The 22,580-nt window shown below is 35.8% G+C and overlaps 2 protein-coding genes across 4 annotated transcripts in view; both read left to right on the top strand.

The window, feature by feature from the left end:
- LOC106142538 (ras-related C3 botulinum toxin substrate 1) overlaps positions 1–22,580 on the top strand; it is a 43,954-nt gene that overhangs the window by 1,440 nt on the left and 19,934 nt on the right. The window lies entirely within an intron of this gene.
- LOC132902334 (uncharacterized) lies at positions 15,086–19,747 on the top strand. Of its 3 annotated transcripts, none has more exons than XR_009657092.1 (4): positions 15,086–15,395; positions 15,653–16,544; positions 18,217–18,397; positions 19,291–19,747. XR_009657092.1 is itself a non-coding variant. In XM_060946939.1 (3 exons), exons 1-2 carry the CDS (start codon positions 15,293–15,295, stop codon positions 16,534–16,536), a joined length of 987 nt encoding a protein of 328 aa, XP_060802922.1. In that variant the 5' UTR covers positions 15,086–15,292; the 3' UTR covers positions 16,537–16,544; positions 18,951–19,299. The 3 variants fall into 3 exon arrangements, 1 of the variants encoding a protein (XP_060802922.1); XR_009657091.1 differs by having other exon boundaries at positions 18,951–19,299; XM_060946939.1 differs by lacking the exon at positions 18,217–18,397 and having other exon boundaries at positions 18,951–19,299.

Below are 22,580 nucleotides of genomic sequence, written 5' to 3'. Positions count from 1 at the left end.
GAGCGAGCGAAGCGAGCGGAGCGAGCGAAGCGAGCGGAGCGTTCAAACTGAGTAAAAAAAGTATAATAGTAAGTATGTATAGGTTAGGTTAGGTTTAACTCACCTTCGCCCCTTTCATCCCTTCTTACTTTCCCCCCCTTTGCCCATCTGGCGGTTAATGACCTTTAGCACACTTTTTATATGAAAACTTTAAAAATTCGTAAAAAAAAAAACTATAGGCTTCCGGCAAGAGGGGGTCACGGGAGGGGGGGAGTTACCCCCTCCCCCATCCTCCTCCCCCCTCGCCGCCCCTCTCCGGCGGTGGCCCGTTTCAAGAGTTTAACCTGAACATATGATTTATGAAGCTGTTTCTTTTCTACAACAATTCAAGCAAATAAAAAGTACCTTATCTTATCATTGTGATATCAGGTATGACTACTCCAGTTCTACAACTTTATATAAATATATAAATTTATATTAATGTTGAATTGATTGGCAGGATTTTCCCAATTTTGGGTATTACAAACTGTGGTTAGGGTTTATTGCTGATAAGAGACAGTTGTGTTTTACCATTTGCTAGTGACCCGCCCTCGGCTTCACACGGGTGCAAAGCTGATACTAAATACACTATAACAGTCGGCCAGTACCCGCCGCAAGCGCTACTTCCCACAATATGTAATATCTTCGAAAATATTCATTTAAACCTTGTGCTGTGAAGAACCATATAGATCTATACTAAATCAATGATGTATTTAAACAATTTAATTGGATAAAGATTAATGCTGTATTGGTTAAAAACGCTTCAAAATATGCCATTTTTTGTCGTAAAAAGTAAATGACAAAAAATTTATGTATGTAACTCATATTGTAACTTGATCCAGGCTAGTCCAATAGAGGTCGAATTACATATGGCCTAGAGTTTGTGTTGGATTACAGGTTGATTGCTATCGTGATTTATTGTAATTGGAGAATACATAAACTGTATGCATGAAGCTTTAAAAGAGAAAGGAATGAAAGTGAACGTAAGTAAAACTAAAACACTGGTTTTTGAAATGGAGAAAGAAATGACAGCATGTAATATTTTGATTGGAGGAGAAAAAGTGGAGCAAGTGAAAGAGTTTGTATATCTAGGATCAAAGTTTACATCAGATGGCAAGTATGATAGTGATATTGAAAGGAGAGTGAACGCGGGGAACATGGTGAATGGAGCTTTGCATGCCTTTATGAGCAGTCAGAAACTATCCAAAAAGGCTCGACTGGCTGTGCACAGGGGCGTGTTGGTCCCGACATTAATGTATGGGAGTGAAAGTTGGGTATGGCAAAAGAAGCATGAAAGCAGAATAAATGCAGTGGAAATGAGAGCGTTAAGGAGTATGATGGGTGTGAAATTGAGTGACAGGATAAGGAACAGCGTGATAAGGGAATGTTGTGATGTGAAAGAAGATGTAGTTACAGGAATAGAAAAGGGTATGTTAAGATGGTTCGGTCATGTGGAGAGGATGAATGAAAGCAGGTTGACTAAGCAGATATACAAGGAGAGTGTGGAGGGAAAGGTCGGAGTGGGAAGACCTAGACGAACGTATCTTGATCAAATTAAGGACGTCCTGGTAAAGGGTCAGGTCAAAAGTACCCGAAACCGCCGAGCTTGTATGAAGAGAGTTATGAATGTGGACGAAGCGAAAGAAGTATGCAGAGATCGTGGCAAGTGGAAAGAGGTAGTCTCTGCCTACCCCTCCGGGAAAGAGGCGTGATTTTATGTATGTATGTATGTATGGAGAATACCCTTGCTTAGACTTGTACATGCAAGTACATTCAGTCATATAATTCTTGATAGTTGATTCCTAACTAAAACTACAGAGACTGGCAGGCCACATTCAGCTAGTGGGGTTAATGATAGAATTGAGATTCAGAAAGTGACAGGTTGATAGCCACTGATAGTATTAGATATTCCATATAAGAAGAATCACAAGTATAAAAGCCTTTCGCTTAGTCGCCTTTAACGAAATCCATAGGAATGAGAGTCCTATTCTTTTTATATTGGTGCCAGCACCGAACCACCAGACAAGCTGCACAGCACATTTAATTTTTTTTAATACTGATATTAATTCAAGTATTGTTCCAATTGGGCATTGTTTCCTTGTTAAGTGTACTGCACTGCTGCATTCAAGGTCCACTTGCATGTGGCCTGTTCCTGCTTTCAATGTATTGAACACAGCTGCATGTATTCCACTTCAAGTACAGGATCACTATAAATTATTCTGTTAACAGTCCGACTAAGTTGATAGGCATTGCCAAAAATCAATATACATATGTATGACCAATTGACGCCAAAAACTTATATATACCTTTTTTTAATTTCTGTGTGTCTCTCTATGTCTGTTTTCTCTGATGTGTCATTGTTACTCCAACTTAAAAACTGATAGGTATACACCAAATTCTCAATATAGGGGGACAGCTATTTTGATTTCAGATTGTCAGTTGAACTTTTACGGTGGACGAAGTCGCTAGGAACAGCTAGTATAATAATATACTTACTCATAATATTAAATAATATTAGTTAATTGTCATCACAGTACCTCATTGTTGGCGCTAGAAATAGCAGCACCCACACCAAATTCCCAGTTTAGTGGTCGTTCGTTTCGCTAATAAATATAATTGGTTTGTTTGACCCTGGATATGTGGGTTAGGGTTAGGCGGTACGTCCCACGTTTTATGGGTAAACATTGACGCGCAATCTGAATACTAACCGATGATCTTACGGTGAGGGAAAACATCATGAGGAAACCTGCACATTCAGTAAACTGGATGTGTAATCATGATCGCTCCAATACGGGTTAGGTTCCCCTGCAAAGGTTGCCGAAGTCAGATGGGTGTCGCTTCGTGTAAAAACCTGACTCACCCAATTCAGGGTCCGTGGTCAAAGGCAAACCTAGGGCTCCTCTCCAGAGCTGTGAGAATGCAACCGGGACTAAAATCCAGGATGAAGAAGATTGACGCGCAATCTATTGACTATTCTTGTTGCTGGAAGTGATTGATGAGACCTGTTATTATTCCCAAATACAAATATATATTTTTTATTCCTTATAAATAACTACCCGCAGCTATTTACCTATTAGTTTGGTTGTAATGCAAATCAGTTATTTAACAATTCTGGAATATCTTTTGCACATATCATGTTATAACCTTTTTGTTAACTACAATACTTACCTACTTATAGAAACGACATGTTGTTTCCGTATTTTTAGTTACAAGAAGATTTGAATTTTCTGTATTATGGTTTGAACATAACACTTAAGTATAAATATCTGTTTCTCGAAAACAAATTCACACTGACTATATACATAGTTTTGTAACACATACTGAATTTTTTTGACAAAATATAAGAAAAAAATCGCAATATTTCCCATATTTGATGCTTACATACATAGATTCTCATTATTAAACACGTTTTTATAATGATTACAGATTTAGAATGAAACAATTTCTTAACAAGTCCGACTAGACTGGTAAGCTGGTATGACATGGTAAAGCAGCGCTCAGTCATAGGAATATCATGAAAGTCGTCAAACTGTGAAACTGTCCACTTAGGGTTAGTTTACACCAGCGCGACGCTACTTTTTACACGACTGAATTAATGGGATTTGTTAATAAAGCAACTTATTAACAAATTATTATTATTAAGTAAGTATCGATATACCACTTAAAAGATTTTTGGAAAAATGTTAATTAATTTAAATATCGTTATTGCCCGCACACAGTGTGTAAGTTCCTCTAAATTCTATTAGGCAAGGGAAACAATTCGCCCTTATGTCTGCTTTTATCATTTCTATGTGAACTTCCATGTTTTGTACATAAAAAAAATATTCTCAGTAATATTGTGTGATGCGGGCCTTATTGCGTTTATTAGCCATCGAATAGCGACAAGAGGAAATTAGAAATGGCAACGGGTTTCGCTTTGCAAATGAAAGCCCTCTCTATTTCCGACCTTGTTGGATTCTTTGGAGGATCAAGGTGAAGGATAAACTTCTTGGTTGACCAACTTGCATAATGTTGTTGGTTTTGGTTTTTTTTTTTCACAATATCTTAATGTTGGTGAATGTGGGCGGTATTATTCTAATCCATTTGAAAACGCTCAAATAAATATTAGGAAACGAAAACTTTTACCTAAATAAATGACAAAAAATATGGATATAAAAAAAACTTTTAGATGTACTCAAATCTGAGGACGCCGAATATTGGTCAAAGTGGTGAAATAATGTCGGAAAGCCGAGCATAGGCCCCGTAATCTAAAAAACAGCGAAAGGTCCTAGTCAATCGGAGAACACACAAAGTTTAAACAGAGAGCGCCATTGACAAGGGATTAATTGGATTAAAGATGGAACGGGGAAAATGATGAGTGTTATCCAAATATTTGCTTTTAACTTGACTTCTCGGCCTAGGCCTAGAATTTCTCGATTCAATGTCTATGGTAATGAACTCACTTAATAAACTAACAAGCTTTAAACGGTGTCGTCATGTTTTCACATCGTAACATTCAAACCTATGAAAGTGAAAGCTGATTTTTTCTTATGTCAAGGTTGCCCCCGGAATCGAGAATGGAAAAACGTAATGCCTGCATGTTTTGTGGATTTTATTAAATCACATTTTACAATTCATGACTGACTGACTTAATTTTTTATTTATCTGGAATACTCCAGATAAAATTCTGCGATTTTTTGATTAATCATATACATCTAAGAATGGACTAAATAATTGTTGATAAGTTGTATTCTGTCTGCCTTCCATATCTTTCGGTCTCATTTGCTAATATAGCCAAATTAAATAAATATGTATTGATTCCATACGGATTGTTAGTAGGTATTCGGGAATGCCAAAGGCAGTTTTCTCTATAGGTATATTGAGCGAGGTACAGTGCAGTTGATCGGAACGCTATCATTACGATTGTCGAGATAGACAGATAACAGGTCTACAGGCTACTATTTCTTGTATAGGCAACAATTGTCGTCAACTGAATGAAGTTTCGAAACGTGACAGTGCCAGCGGTAATAAAAACTGCCCATGGTACTCGTATTTTCGCTTAAATAGATAGGAAAGATCAGAGCTCAGGCCCTTAAGCATTAAAATTTTGATAGAGCGTGAAACTGAAAAAACAAGTTGAGAGAGAATGGAAAGTTCTAAAAATTGCGTTCCAAAAGCCACAAATTGAATCAATTGCCTTCCTATTATTAACTTTCCTTCCACTCTGGATAAGCCTTCATGTTGCCTCGTAAGAGTTTATCTATCTTTCTCAATACCGAAGACGCCAAAGGCCATCTACGTAATTCAATAATGTTCAATGTATATTTGTAACTAAGAGAATGCCTAAAAATATATCGAAATAACACAACATAAATCCAGGATCCCAGACACAAAAGAACGTTCTCACCCGCATGACGGGTCGCTTTGAAAATGTAATCAAATTATTCGACGACAAATAAGTGGATCGGCTTTACACTCGACAATCCGATTGAACTGATTAAGTGGTAGACAGCACAGCACCAGAATCGGGATTAAATGGGAGTAGAGGGACGGGTGTTCTGTGATTTGTTTTTATACCTATTTTTTACTCTCTGTTGTTGAGAATCGAAAACTGAAAGCTTAAATTTTTTGATCATTTGGATGGGATGAATGAAACCAAATTTGACTATGCAAATATACAAGGAGAGTGTGAATTGGAACCGTGATCACGACGGATGCACCTTGATCAAATCAGGGACGTTCTAGTTCTTGCAAAATATTAGGTCAAGTACCCAAAACCGACGAGTTTGCATGAAGAGAGTTATGAATGGGGATAAAGTGGGATAAGCATGTACAAGTGGAAAGGTGAAATCTCTGCCTATCCCTCCGTAAAATAGACAAGGTTTTATGTGTTTCTGATCAGCAATACTTTATGAAACTCGTTGTCGTGTCGATTAGTGTTTATTATGAAAGATCTTGGACCAATTTTTATGAATTCTGCAGAAGTTAAAACTTGTTAATTGCATTGACGAGGATTATCAGAAATAGGGCAATACACAAAATGAATTTATAAAACGGCTATTAATATAACAAGACCAAAACTAACAATAATATAAGTAGGTTGTTTTTCTAATACCCAAATCATGTTAAGTCTCGAAATACCTTGAACATTATTATTTTAAAGAATAGATCTTGACATAAGCAAACCAGTATCTGAAAAATAAAATAATAATCTTAAAACGTTACACACACTACGCATATGCTAGACAGTCTGCAGCGTTTATGGGTTTTCGGCCGACAAGCCGTAACACTTTGTCATCAAAGTCATTAATGTCATTTTTAATTACATTTCCCATTATATTTCGTATCTGTAATTTTGTTTTCATCTCATTTTAATGTATTGATGTGTTTTGCGCCGAAGCATTAGCGTAGAAAAGCCATAGCCTTTAAAAGCTGAGACAGCTAAGGCTGGGAAACGCAAGTTTACACAGCAGACACTTTTAGTAAAGCATAATCAATTTTAATTCAATAATGTTGTTTGCTGAAGTTTTCTTTTCTCTACGGCTTAAGACTGTTGCGAATAAGGTACAAAAGTGTTGCAAAATGCTAAACTGAATGTATGCTTTTACTAAATATGCCATTGTTAATTGCCAATTAGAAGTCTCAACGTGAATGACTGATGCCAGTTATAACAAACGGTAAACAAAGTATCAGATGTTATCACATTTTGCCTTTCTAATGCGTCCGTTGGCTGTGGCGATGTGTCATAGTACATAATAGCCCTTAAGTATCGTACATGAGACTCAGACTATGAACAACATACCTAATACATCAATCAAATAGTACCAAGACAATAGTGGGAATGGTCGGTGACTTCCAGTGAGAAGTTAAATGAGGGTTATCAGGACTTTTTGAATATAAAATACATGAACCAAACCTATAATTCAAGCACCTATTTATGGTTAAAATTCTATTATAATAATAAGATATTGTTGTCGGAAAATCAGAGACTTACCTATTGTTAAAATTCATTCATTCATTCTCAGTCATCTAGATACACTAATGGACAAAATCCTCAGAGGTTCTATTGGCTATGGCAACGTGGTATCAAACGTTTAATTTCACTTAGTGGATTTCAGATTATACAATACGAAACTGCGTTTAACCTAAGAGATAAATTCGTTTATAAAGAAGTTGCAAATGAAATCTGGTTCTGCTACACATGCAACCTTGCTCCGTCAGCACACAACCGGTCGGTCTGGTGTATCAAAATCTGGTGTATGAAAATGTATTGCAATTTAATGTTTATTAACACTGCATAAGGTTCACGAGATATCTTCGTTATACTGTTGTTAGTACACTGAATTGCACTGGCAATAACCAGAGTGAGGCCCCCGACCCTATAGGGTTACAGGATCGGCAGACGGGAAGCGTTTAAAGTCTGGGATCATGTTTGATCGAATAACTTTGGTTTGTTAAAAGAAAGCCCGTGAAAATGTTTTATTAACATATTCGTTACAATATTTAATGTTTTATTATTAAATATTGGAACGATAACGTTTTTTTATGTTATTGCAATTAAATTAATGAATGTGATTGGGTGTAAGTAGAATAAAAATATGACACGTCAAATGTCGTCAAATCAGAGCGCTAGATCCTAACTAACAAAATTTAAAACAACACTTTTTAAAACAAAGCAAGTAGTACCATTATCTCCATAAAATTCAGATATACATAACCGACATTGACCTGTTTAAAAAGGAGGTAAATGTACTTTATTTTTGGATTCTTTCATGCCGAACATAATTCATCTGTTTTGTTAATCACGCTGGTTCTCTTTTGATATCTTTTCGTCAATTTACCTTCCTGGGAGTAATGATGTTGCAGGTGCGTGCTCACACCAATAATACGGCAAATTCAAACGGCGAGAAGCAAGAGATCCGCATAATTTAACGCTACAAAGTGTGATGGAGAATCATTTAATGAATTTCAATCGACCGGTATGATAATAGTGGTGTTATGAAATGTGGTTCGCATTCTTTTTGAGAAATCGCAATGTGTGTGGGATTCTTCAAGGGTAGACAGCGACACAAGGTTTTGTCATTCTCAATAGATTTTGTACATCGTGTTTCCAGTATTTTCGATCCGAATGATATATGATATTTTCACGAATCCTAAAAAAGATAGTCCTGTGCAGAGGTAGATACTATACTTTGCAATTTTACACCACGCAACGATTTCAATATTTATCCCATATAATGCATATAAATTGACAAAATCCCCTCTCTCCGTTAAAGTTACATTATAGAGCCAATTAGTGCTAGAGCGGCAGATATAATTAGCGTAATTAACTTTATTCGCGTCTGACATAAAACTGCCCAGAGGCAAATTGCTTTTGGAGCGCAGATCCAAGTTCAAATTAGTTAGTCGACGGTCATGTCGCAGTATCAATTTCCGTTTTATAATAAATGCAAATTTATAATCTTATAATACAAAATTAAGGTTTATTTTAAAATCCTAGAAGTCAACCATGAAATGGTTCTGCCAATGGATAAAACATTTACTCAAATTAGCCTAAGTAACAGCTAGGTAAAAATTATACCCCAGTATCCGTAAAACAAAAGGCGGGAGGGATTGTTCAACAACCCGTAACGGGAGTGAATACCTATTCCCTACAAAGCCGTTTCAGCTCTGCCGGGTACCCCTAGCGTGTAAGTAATTACTATTCTGCCCCAATTCTTGGTTCTGACCCGTTTCCTGATGCAGGGAGCCCCGGGGCATATAGGTTACGTTGCATTGTAAGCCGCGCATATTGAACTCTGCCTTTGATGTCGAAATTGCATTGGTACCATACGACCAGGATTGATATAAGCGTAGTTTTCCTGACATGTTTGCGGATACAGTTTCAGAATTGTGTTTCGGAAATGCGATACAAATTCATACGAGAGATCTTTGTAGATGAACAAGACGACGTTGTAAATTCCGATGATGCTTTTTGTTGAGTGGTGTAATAGTTTTTCATTTGTTCCCTTTACCTATTAGACAATTCATCACCACCCTCGCCTTTCCGAAACAGCCTCAAGATTTTATGCTTCGGAGTCCGGACTTTTGGGGTACCGCTCTCTTTGCCGACTAATCACTATTTCGTAAACCAATAGACTTAAAAACGAAAGTTTAGCTATTTATTTTTTGCCTTTACTTGTCTTTCTTTGATTTTCATTTTTTCCACCAACATGACAAAAAAAACAGGAAATTAAAGTCTTTTTAAGTAGGCAGAGTTCTAAAAACAACAGGGACTTGCCTAGAATTCTGATGAATTGAAGAAAGTGCTCGTTATTTTTACGATTTCTTCCTGTTTCTCATTTAAAATTCAAGTAACATACCGCAATACGATTCTCCGCTGCTTTATTTTTAGAAAATCCATGCCAGATATATAATAGTAACATCAAAAGCAACAGAATATTCGACCTCGAATCCTACTGAATCTAATTGGTAACAGACTTCAAAAGCATGTTCTGGAGAATTTGTGATTGATACAAAAAATTACAAAGAACTCTGGTTTTTGATACATTTTGAGAAATTGACTGAAGCAATATTCATGTCAATATGAAATCAGTCCTTGGCTTTTCATAAACCCTCAGAGGTCAAAATTTGAAAATTTGTTCAGCATTATATTGAATTTCTGTTCATAACAAATAAAATTTATTTACAAAAGATTTCTTCGGACCTTATAAAAATTCATACATTTGAATATACTCTGAATACAGACCCAACGGTGAATGAGGCTACTATTATTATGAATTATATGAATCCATGCTAATTAAAGGCACATGTGCTAACACAGTGTATTAAGTGTACTAACATAAAGCTACTACATATATTTTTGCGTATATCTATATTTTGCCCGATAAAATAAGCTCTGCAAATTTTTGAAAAATTCAGACAAGTTTGTTTATTATGTGTTTTTAATATTGCTTTTTGATAAAAAGCCTTACCGCTCCTTCTATATACATAATTGTAATAATATAATTGTACGTTTTTATAAAAGGATCATTCTTAGTAAAGGAGACTCTTAACAACCCAATCTTAAAGAATATACACACTAAAGCTCTGTTTACCTCCTCTATTACTAACAAGTAACTAATTAGTTCACCGTGTACAAAGTTCACCAGCCCGTTTTACACGCCCACGCGAAATGTTACAGCAGTGTTGCCAACCCCTATGAGTCAAACTGTAGACCTTTCAAAATTCAAAAATTCAAAATTTTTATTCATTATTATAGGATACTATATATAGCTTAATAATTGTCAAAACGTATGGTTTAACAACATTGGTTGACGTCAAATAAATTACTTAAAAACTATGATTAATGCCGCTTCCAAGGCGTCAGTGCAGAAGAAGCGGTAACTTTCTTTCGATAGCCGTAGGGAACTGTAAAAGGCTCCTTCAAATTGTTCTGACCTGTTCGAGACGTTGAGGTAAATTTTTAGTGACTTTTTGATGGAGTTAGCTTTTTTTTGGTCCTTTATTCCATATGTTTCTTCATTGAATAGGAATTGTTATAATACAATGAACAAAAAGTGTATATTTGGGTACCGGAACTGGAAACTAATTTGGCATCGAAATATCTGTAGCTACAGTTAAAAAACTGAGGAGTTGGCTATACTGTGTAACGGGTACTCTGGAATTCCTGTGTGATCATTAATTAGGACTTTTTATTGCTTCCCTTTGGCCTTTGCGCCGTTGGTTTTTAGTCAAAGAATTTTTGTCATCAAACCCTCGTGTAGTCAACGTAGCCATGTCATGCTTTTTGCTTTAGGATGATTCGAATGAGAGCTTGTTTATGCGTAGAATAAAGTCTGCATAAAATAAGTATATACAAATATTTCAAGTTTATGTAGTCTTTGATTTAATGGAAATGTCTGTAAGATATCTTCCCCTTCTCCTTGCTTCCCAAGGACAGCTGGTGTCGGGCACGCTGGCCTAACATGCCGCCCTTGGGAGCACCATTCTTTGAATCCAACATCTAAGAATAAAACCTGGATGAATGGGAAGACATTGTGATAAATATACAATGAAAACGCGTAATTAAAAGTCACTATAGTCTCAATTACAATATCATACATGTTTTAAAGATTGAATAAGAATTTCTTACTATACTCATTAGTTGTGAGTTTTCGTGAGTCACTAACGGAGGTGGTCTGCATTAAAATTATGATTCATATTCAGATCTATGTCAGCAAGCAAATTTGCTTTTATAGTTACAAAAAATACTCCACTCCACTTTTTATCAAAGCTGTAAGATAAGATTAGCATTTATTTCTACCCCGTATCAGAGAAAATGGTCGTTATCAAATATGTACTTACATTGAATTTGTTTTACGTCATTACCAACTCATTTCTGATTGTTTTTGACCATTGTAATACACACTTTGAAATAGTTCTGTTCGAGTTCCTCCGTTTGGTAGTGGTTAGGCATCCAAGACCTTGGTTTCTGAAGAAATTGGTTACTAATGAACAAAAGTTCATATTTAGATTTAAGACACATTTTTAAGATGATTCCGGATCTCGGGCAATCTACAAAAGAAGTGTCCATTCAAAGTTTCCTAGCAAACATTTATAAAGATTGTTGAGCAAACGGTCGCAGCAAAGCAAAATTATAATTTATTTTAATTTGAAATTTCACTAGCGCGGTTTCGGCTTTACTGCTTATACAAACAAACTTAGTTCTCCCTCGAGTGCACTTTTGCGTCAAACCTGGCAACTGGGTTGGTATCCGGATAAAAATGTTAATTGCACAGCATTGTCGTTACTGAAATTATTGTGAAACCTCTTGAACTAGTCCTTTGTAGACACAATTTAAATTATGCAGCTGTTGGCTGCGATCACAAATACTGTTTGTTGTTGTGTCATTCGGAAAGTGTTGCTGCTTCCGGGTGGTTCCTGTTAAGCATTACTTTATTTGTATGAAGGCAACATAAGCAATGCAACAATACATAGGCATTGAAAGGTAAGTACACCAAATCCTCTTAGTCCAAGTCCGATTACATTATAAATTACATAATCTTCCGATCCGGATCAGGTGCCGACATTTTGCAAAACAATAACATCCAAACGTAATGGCGGTCATAAGATAAATAGAAAAAAAAAACTGAATGCGATAAGCCACGAAAATCGACTTTGTAACGCGAAAGCGTGTTTGCAATGCCATTGTTCTTTTTATAAACGATCGATATGAAACAAAGCGAAACCGATAAAATATAGGTGGGTGGTTCGGCAACAATGACACTCCGACGTCGGCCGGAAAGCGTGCGAGAAATATTTCGTGCGATATCATTACGACATTTCGATAATTGGCTTCTATACGCGAGTACGCGCCGCGCTTTTTGTTTCCGCTGTTAGATATAATATTCCTTTATGTTTTTATTTATTTTTGTTAATATCGTTTTATTCTCCCATCGATGTTGCCAAAATATGAAGAAGACAGTCGAATTTCGTCAAGTGATATGGGTTTTATATCATGAGGTTCCCCTTTTGTGTTTCTACAGAAAGGTTAACCGCGCATAACTTAAACTATGTTGTAATGTATTTGGGTCCCTCGTCGTGTAGAATATAAATTATAATAACCTCTATCCTATATGTAAAAATATTTGTCTTTGACTTTTATACTTATGTTACTTAGCTTCTGGGCACGTAGATAGAAAAGTAATATCTGCTAGCCTAGGTATTACAAAAGAGTCTAGACAAACACATAATGCATATTAGTTTTCCGTGTCGAACGTCGAAACTTTGTCTTTTCGGAGTAAACTCTTTGCTCTACGGTCGATTGGAGATAGTGGAGTTTTAATTTTTTAACCCCCTCTTTTTTTAGGGTTGTTATAAGATTGACATGTTTTTGTGGTTCCGTTATTGCCAGAATTATAGGTCTAGATTCAGATTATTTATTGATATATAATATATATGGGCGACTAAGGGATTGGCTTGTAAACTTGGGAATTTTCTTTTAGGCGATGGGCTAGCAACCTGTCTCTATTTGAATCTCAATTCTATCATTAAGCCTAACAGCTGAACTTTGCCTATCAGTCTTCAAGACTGCCGGCTCTGTCTACCCGCAAAGGATATAGACTTGATTAAATGAATGAATTTATTTATTTCAATGTCACATGAAAAATGTTACATAAATATTAAGTACACGTCTATTTCGACATGTGTTAACTTCCTTTTATAGATCGTTTTGTATCGTCGGACTAAAATAGAGTTAAAAAGTGTCTGGAGTAATTATTATGTATTTACTTTGTTTAATTACGTCTTACTACTTTCTACATAGATTCATTTTGAAGGGCACATAACTTTGTTTAAGTTAAGCTATTGTTTAGCAAAGACACAAGTTCACAAAGCTATCTTGGAGTGTTTTTGTAAACAATAGTCTGGCTGGCTGTTCTCGTAAATATCTATTTTAGCTCTTCAGAACGATCCTGTGTGAAACTTAACTAAATAAGTAGATGAGTAGTTTACGTCTGCAAAGATAATGTATTCTCAAATAGAATTGTCTTTAATTACCCAGTTCCCTTTTTTGCCTGATGTTGCGTGGTTTGATTAGCTATAATTTTAATTGAATTTCTCACTAAGTCGATGTGGTTTTAAATTTTATGTTCCCTATAAGAATCACGACGACGGCTTTGTGAGAGGTGGACTATCTTTTAAATAACAGATATATGGGCACACATGGCATTACAGATGATGATTGATGTGCTAATGTTTGTGGAGTAGCATAGTTCTAGTCAGACGATCCCTAAATAAATCCAGAATATTCGAAAAGATAGACCTTTAAAAACGGTCGAATAGAGTACTCCTCCTTTTTTGAAGTCGGTTAAAAATTGTAACCATCTTATACTCTGTTTCAAATAACATACATATATTTAACAAACAATAAAGTGCTTGCAAGTCACACCTTTGAACTTTAAACATTTCACGTTAATTTCGTAAACATACTCATACCGAAAATTGTAAGGACCACACAAACAAAATGGATGCTAAATTCTGACACGAGTTAGCTATTAATGTGTTGTAGAGATATTTATAACTATAGTGGGTTTTATTGTTATGAACTATCCAACATACCCCGAAACCCGACGGCGTTTGAGTGACGTCGTAATTGAAATTTAAATGAAATTAGCATACCTCTCATACTCAGCAATGTTGCCAACATAGCACTGTCGGCGATAGATATAGCGTTTTTTACGCTGTGACAAATTTGGAGTTTATCATAAAGCCGCCCATTTCAGTACTATGAAGCTTTTTAAAATGTTTGGTACCTATAGCAAAATTAAAAGTACTTTTGAAGTAAATTAAAAGTTCGTTCAGGGAGAATTAGAATTTCTTCTATTAAAAACCTACATATTTTCGACGGCTGACCTTTTTTCTTTCAAAAAAATTGCCAATGTAACATTATAGCGCTATCCGCTAACATTGATCTGTCGCTTGTTTTTGAATCCACAAAAATCGATTAAATAACGCACTAAATAAGACAATGTATCGCGTTTTCATCAGAGACAGTTGGCAACAGTGAATATTAGTAAGGGACTGGAGCGGTACTACAACCACTCGTGGGATTTTCGTTCATAACTCGATTGAATTACCATCTAGTTTGTAGTAGTTACCCAAGTAGATTAATAAAAGCTTTATCTGTTTATTAGAATATTTTTTTATTTATTTTTTAAAATATTTAGTTATTACAAGCTGTCTACAAACATTGACGTCTAAATTTACGTATACAAATTAAAAAAAAAACTTATTACTGACTTTTATCCTTCCTTGAAATACGTCAGTACCACAAACTACGTTAAGCTTGTATGAAGGTAGGTAGATGTTTGTTTAACTAACTTCCTCTCTGAATTTTACTTATTCATCCTAACTTACCATTCATAAGTCTAATTATCATTAGGGATCCTTTCTGATGTTTAAGCATGTAATATTAACAAGGGACAAATATTTTAAAACAAGCTTCTGCCCCAAGCTTCGCTCGCGTGGGAAAGTGTACTGAATATCCTTCGTTGTCCAATCTGTTGATTGCAGAAAGATGGAAAATTATGTTCGTTGTTGTCTCGTCCTCGATGATGAACAGATTACTAATGTAGTATCGGTCTTGTACTCACTAGCGCCACACAATTTTAAAGCTTGATTGAAAAACTGAACGCATCCCTCTGTGTGCTTCCTCTTCCGGTATCTATGGCCTTATGTCATTCGGTTTTTTGTGTCAAAAACGGCGTCACATATTTCCTCATTTTTTATAAGTTTTTCAGTGTATTGTTGAAAAATGTCACAAAAAAGGTCCTCGGAGGAAGAAAGGAACCATCTTTTAAAGAAAATTCGGAAATTAGAAAGAAAAATTATCCGACTCCCCGAATCGGATTGTGAAGGTGAGGTTATAACCAAATTTTTTCTCTTCCACAACACAGAATCTCAGGATATCTGTAAACATATATTGTTTTTTACACTGGGCCTAGGGCATTCTGCGGGAATGTACATGGCTGTCAAGTATAAAACAATGATAAAACCTAAGGGTGTTCTGTGGGAACACATGTGGTTTTCATACGAAAAGCACCTAGGACATTCTGTGGGAATGTACATGGCGCGACTTAATGCAGTATATAAACATGTTTTTTCGTCATTACAGACGATGTGGAGATAGATGAATGTCAATCTTATAACAAAGAAAACATGCCTACCCCACTACCTGAGGATGAGTTTGTAGAAAATCCAGGTGAAGAAAATCTAGACCAGGAAGATTCTAACCTAGATGAGGAGATCCTCAATGTGTTGGGAGTGGCACCTGCTCCATTACCTAAAAAAGAAATCCTACATAAGGAAGTGGCTGACCGTTGGACAAAAATCCTTAGCAGAGGATTAGATAAAGAGGAAAGGGAGCCACTTCACAAGGACAATATTGAGTTCCAGAACGTACCAAAGATGATAGCACCTAAATTAAATAAAGAAGTGGCTGCCGCCATGAACGAAGGTGCTCGGAAAAGAGACCAGGTCATTGAAAACCGTCAAAAACAAATATCGACGGCATTATCCTGCATTGGCCAGGCCTTGCAGATGGCCCTACAGAACATTCAAGAGAATAAGATCTCCATAATCAAGAAAATGAATGATGCCGGGCGATTGCTGTGTGATTCTCTTTTCCTGGATTCCAGAGGACGTCGGACCTTAGTCTTGTCAACTATTAACAAGGATCTCAAAGATTCTTTGTTAGAAACCGAAGCGGGAGAATTCCTATTTGGAGAAAATTTAACAGAAAAAATAAAGACAGCCAAAGCTGTACAAAAATCAGGAAAGGACCTAAAAAGTGATGACAAGAAGAAACCTTTTGTCAAACAAAATGAAAATAAAGACAAGACAAATAATAATAAAACTTTAAACTGGCGGGGCCCTCCTCGAGCAGGAATACAGCAGAGATCCCAGAGGTCAGGAGGGCAGCCTTACCACCGGTACAACAAACATCAGTCTGCGGTGAAGAAAGAAGATCAAACAACAATGAGGCGAGGGAGGAAATAGATGTTAAGGTAGGAAGAATCTGTTATTATTTACAAAATTGGAAACAAATAACAAGTGACCCCACCATATTGGATTGGGTTATCTCATCAGAGGTCCATTCCCTTGAATAACAACTTTTCTGATTCTGAAAAATCACAACTATATTCAGAAATAAACAAGTTGTTATGTGTGAAAGCCATAGAGGTATGTTCACCTGTAGACAACCAATTTTGTTCATCCATTTTTATTATTAAAAAACCTAATGGATCATACAGATTTATATTAAATCTTAAAAAATTAAATACCTTCGTTAACTGTGATCATTTTAAGTTAGAAGACTACAGAACAGTTTGTAAACTGATACACAAAAATGATTACTTAGTATCCTTAGATCTAAAAGACGCTTATTATATGATTAACATGCATAATAGCAGTAAAAAATATTTAAGATTCTATTTTGAGGGAAAATACTACCAGTTTAATGTATTACCTTTTGGTCTTTGCACAGCCCCACTAACTTTCACAAAAATCATGAAACCAGTGACCTCTTATCTACGTCAAAAGGGCTACCTGTCAGTAGTGTACCTCGATGATTATTTATGCATTGACAGTAACTACACCAAATGTTTTAACAATATGACTTGTACCATAGAACTGCTATCTAAATTAGGTTTTATTATTAACAGAGAAAAATGTGAATTTATTCCAAGACAGACATGTAAATTCTTAGGCTTTATTTTTAACACATTAGATATGTCTATCAGTATCTCCAAAGAAAAGAGACAAAATTGTTTAAAGTTAATAACGGAATTATATTCAAAAAATAGTATTACAATTAGATTCTTAGCTCAAGTTATTGGGAAATTAATATCAGTATGTCCTGCTATCAAGTATGGTTTATTATATACTAAAGAATTAGAGAGAACAAAATTTCTATCTCTTCTTAAAAACAATGATAATTTCGAATCAAAGACCTCATTAACTGAGCGGTGTAAAGATGATTTGAGATGGTGGTCCAGAATAATCATGAAATCAACCAACAATATAAGAAAAAATAATTATCAGTTAGAAATATTTAGCGATGCATCCAGGTATTTAGCGATGCATCCAGGACTGGATGGGGAGCTTCTTGTGGTGCTAAACAAACTGGAGGAACATGGACTGAACAAGAATTAAAACTTCATATCAATTCCCTGGAATTGTTGGCAGCCTTTTTCGCATTAAAGTGTTTTGCTTCACATGTTACAAACAGTAATCTTCTTCTTAGAATTGATAACATCACTGCGGTTTCATACATCAATAGATATGGTGGTATCCAGTATCCTCATTTACATAAACTCTCAAAACAAATTTGGCAATGGTGTGAATTAAGAAATATACACATTTTTGCAACATACATTAATACAAAAGACAACATAATTGCAGATTTTGAGTCGCGAAAACAATTAGCCAACACTGAATGGGAATTGAATGAAATATATTATAATAAAATAGTCTCTGTATTAAGAAAACCAACTATGGATTTGTTCGCAAGTAGAACGAATGCGAAATGTGAATGTTTCATATCATGGCACCCGGACCCTGAAGCATTTGCTATCGACGCATTCACACTATGTTGGTCTAAATTCCATTTTTATGCATTTCCACCTTTTTCTATGGTTCTTAAAACCTTAGAAAAAATTATCACAGATAAAGCAAAAGGAATCCACATCCTCTGTACAAGAACCTCAGCCTGATGGCAGGTGTCTTATCAGGCAAGCTTTCCTAAAATTAGGAATCAACAATGATGCAGCAGAAATCATGTTGGCTTCTATTTCCACAAATACTTTGAAACAATATCAGCCATGCATACTGGCATGGGCCAGGTACTCAAAAGAAAAAGGTATTTCATTAATAGAACCATCTATTTCTGATATTATTATATACCTTACTAAAAAATTCAATGAAGGCTTGTCATATGGTAGTTTGAATTCACATAGGTCTGCCTTATCATTAATAATGGGCTCACAATTGGGATCTGATGAAAAAATTAAAAGACTTTTTAAAGGTTTCTTTAGGTTGAGACCTAGTGCCCCAAAATATAGTATTACATGGGATGTATCCATAGTTTTAAGATTTATTGAGGAGAAATATATAGAGGATAATAATTTAGAATTAGTAACTAAAAAGACTGCAACATTGTTAATTCTTGCCACAGGCCAAAGAGTTCAAACGATCTCATTAATTGATATAAATAATATAGTAATTAAGGAAGATTGTATAACAATCAAAATTGACAAATTAATCAAAACATCAGCACCTAATAAGTGCCAACCTTTTCTTACTTTACCCTTCTTTAATGATAGGGTAAACATCTGTCCTGCTAGAACTCTAATTAACTACTTGGATATTACTAAGAATTTAAGAACAACAAATATGTTATTTATTTCTTTCAGAAAACCATATAAAAGCGTTTCTACCAGCACAATCAGCCGTTGGATCAAAAAATGTATGGAAGAATGTGGTATAGATATCTCCACATTCTCAACGCACAGTACACGTCATGCCACGACTTCTGCGGCGTTTAAGAGAGGCGTCAACATTGACGAGATTAGGCGAACGGCTGGTTGGTCTGGAGAATCGGCTATTTTTGGAAAATTTTATAATCGTCCTATAATTAATAACTCAGAATTTGCTGAGAGTATATTTTTAAAATAAGTGATTAATTAATAATTAAAATCATGTATCTGTTTTTTGTCAATTATAGAAAGAAAATAATAAATATTTCTTTTCCAGTTACAAAGATTTATTGGTTTAATTTTACAACTTCTGTCTTTGAACATCTACATTAGTAATCTGTTCATCATCGAGGACGAGACAACAACGAACATAATTAATAGTCAAACGAACTTACCTGTACGTGAAGTTCGACTGTAATTATGTGAAGTTGTTGTCTCGTCCGAAGATGATGAGTCCCTCCCAACCCATTAGATCCTAAACAATTAGATTAATTGTATTGCCCTGTTATCAGCTGTAAAATTAATTCTTCGAACTAGAATGACATAAGGCCATAGATACCGGAAGAGGAAGCACACAGAGGGATGCGTTCAGTTTTTCAATCAAGCTTTAAAATTGTGTGGCGCTAGTGAGTACAAGACCGATACTACATTAGTAATCTGTTCATCATCTTCGGACGAGACAACAACTTCACATAATTACAGTCGAACTTCACGTACAGGTAAGTTCGTTTGACTATTAAGTATATTATGGTCTCGATGGATTGTTAAATAAGACCACGAAGACTTCCTTTTGTGATGTGGGTAAAGAGTGAATTCGATTAAACAGTCCGTCAGCGAGGTCACTGAACCCGCATCCTTAATAACAGACACGAATGAATGAGATCTGCCGACAACACTTCTGGGAAAATGATTTTAATGCAACTGCATTTATATTGTTCTTGGTAGGAGTACCTACGTAAAGTTAAGAATAATTTTTTTAATCGCGCAACAATACAGGCTGGCTGGTTTTTGGCAGAATAGCAATTGGTTTTATTCTAAAATCTAACTTTTTCCTTGAAACTGCGTTTTAACTATTTATTAATGTTAATTTTTTTTGGGAATTTATTAGTATGTTATAAAACTCCACTTACTTCACTTCAGACTTTTGGCCAGCGTTCCGTTTCTTCGTACATAAGAGCAAAAGCTTTAGTTTATAGTCTTTGGAACCCGTGAGAAATCGAATTATCCTGTGATTTTCAATGTGCTTCAACTCATTAAAGCAGCATCCGTAGCATATCACGAGCGACGTTTTTATCATGTTTTTTTACGTCATGAAAAAAGCGAAACATCGATAATTTTTCACGCGATAAAAACTACGTCGCGCGTGCGATGCTACAGGGGCAGGTTAATTAGTTGGTAGTTGGCCCTAAAGTTTAACTGCCCCACACCATTACTAAATTGAACACATCCAAGCGCGCTTGCTTAGTACATTGCTTCCAATATGTGTCATATGAATCGGAATGTATTTAGTTTTAATTGCCTTCCTTCTTTACCGTATAATATCGTACCTACCAGATGTAGTTTCGGTTGAGTCAGCCCGCACAATCTGTACCGAATGTGCGTCATACGATTTTATCTTGTTGCTTGTAAGTACAGTTTCAAATCTTGCATTTCCTTACCGGCTGTTTGTGATGTGACTGTAATCTCTGTAACCCAAAAACGGTCGCCGTTTTTTTATCTTTGTTGCCATAGATATAGGTCTAAGGATTATGGTCTTCCGTTTGCTTATTTTTAACGAAACTACACGAAGTAAGATATGATTAAATGTGTGCTTAAGAACAGAATATTAGGAAATTATACTAGTTTATATTGGAACTATCTAATTACGATAGTTAGGTAGGTAGTTACCCCAGCCTACTCGTACCTATGTTACCCCTTTATAATTATATCAATGGATGAGATGGACCTTAATTGAAACCAATCATATTTATAAAATTTGTAGTGTTCTCCACTAACACACGTTAGATCTGTAGCTGTTCTCATCATGATAACATTGGAAGGTACGAGATATTCTCTGCCATATAACCAAATTATATATATTAGTTCCAATCTACGAAGAATAAAGACTTATTTAGCATCTGTTTCGGCAATCGTTTCGGTGTTTATGGAACAACCGCAAAGCGCCATAGCTGATGATGACGTCATCACTACAAAATATAGCAACAATTTTCATCAAGGTAGCAACAGCAGCTAGAACAAAGTTCCTTATTGTCATTGTGTTTTATAGGCACATACATTTGTATGTGCCCAGTTTTTTTAATTGCATTGAGATGTTTTTTTCCAGGACAAAAATTCTGTCTAACTATCACACTAGTCCCAATGAAAGTCCCGTATTCCCATGGGACCAGTGACAACTAACAAAATGATCTTAATTGTCCCACAATGGGACGAATCTTAACTTAGGCAATGCGGAATAATAGGTTACCAATGTCATATCATTCTTTAATACGTCATGCCAAGATATAAAATGTATTGCAGAGTATTGTGCGTGTGAGCGTGACGCAATTAATTGAGTCATACAAATAAGAAAAAGTCCATCAATAATGGACTGTAAACAAATTGTAAGAATTAAGAATGGCAGCGTGAGAAGTACGAGTAGAATGTTTGTATTGTGGCTTGGGTCAGATGCGTTGCTTGTAAGATGAATGGCGCACACGCACTACAAAATGGTTATTTTTAAACCACTCTCCCGCGGTGTGATTTGCGCTTGATGACATATGGTGTGGTGTGGTGATATTTACCTTAGAATCCTAAATGAAATAACTTAGAATTCTTAAAAAAAATGCTTTGTCTATATCATATTTATTTGTCAACTTTGATCACGCATGCAAACAAAACCAAAAATCGGAGTTACCCAATTCAGGACCAATACCATGGTCAAAGGTCAAATCCTCACTTCTCCCCAAGGACTCCGGGTGCTCCCCGGAGTCCTTGGGGAGAAGTGGAGAAGTTCAGGATGTAACCGGGACTAACGCCAATAGGTAAAGGAAGATTGATCTCATACATATAGCCACGTATCACACCATCTATATCCCTTGCGGAGTAGACAGTGTTGTAGTCTTGAGAACTGATAGGCAACGTTCAGCTGATAATTAAGACGTTTTACCTGAAAAATAAAACGTGTATTAAACATACTTACCTTATTCGAAGCCTAATAATAAAGTATGAGAGTTGCCATCGCTTCCTTCCGTTTCCTATCCCTTTCTTACTTTGTTTAGCTGTCTCTTTCGCACTATCCACCACCACCAGCAGCAAGCGCCCCTAGTTTTGCGCGCTTTGATTTTCTCATTACGTCGTTGTGCCACCAGGCAGAATTAAACTTATTAGGCTTCGAATAAGGTAAGTATGTTTAATACACGTTTTATTTTTCAGGTAAAACGTCTTAATTAAACATCTTGACCGTTATTCGAAGCCTAATAATAAAGTATGAGAGACGTGTTTGTTATCGCCTGGTGGTGGTGGATGACGTCAATGTGATTACTGAGCTGTGTAATGGTACATCAACAAAATTTAAAGTGTAGCGTTGCA

This window comes from Amyelois transitella, chromosome 12 (genome assembly GCF_032362555.1).
Source record: "Amyelois transitella isolate CPQ chromosome 12, ilAmyTran1.1, whole genome shotgun sequence".
In the NCBI taxonomy this organism is placed as follows: Eukaryota; Metazoa; Arthropoda; class Insecta; order Lepidoptera; family Pyralidae; genus Amyelois; species Amyelois transitella.
This window is presented reverse-complemented; position numbering and strand designations above follow the sequence as displayed.

What these genes read in the sequence shown, in the direction of transcription:
- LOC132902334 (XM_060946939.1), top strand. Translation starts at nt 15,293, where the DNA reads ATGTCACAAAAAAGGTCCTCGGAGGAAGAAAGGAACCATCTTTTAAAG. An exon ending in CCCCGAATCGGATTGTGAAG is followed by an intron (nt 15,396 to 15,652) that starts GTGAGGTTATAA and finishes TCGTCATTACAG; the next exon opens with ACGATGTGGAGATAGATGAA.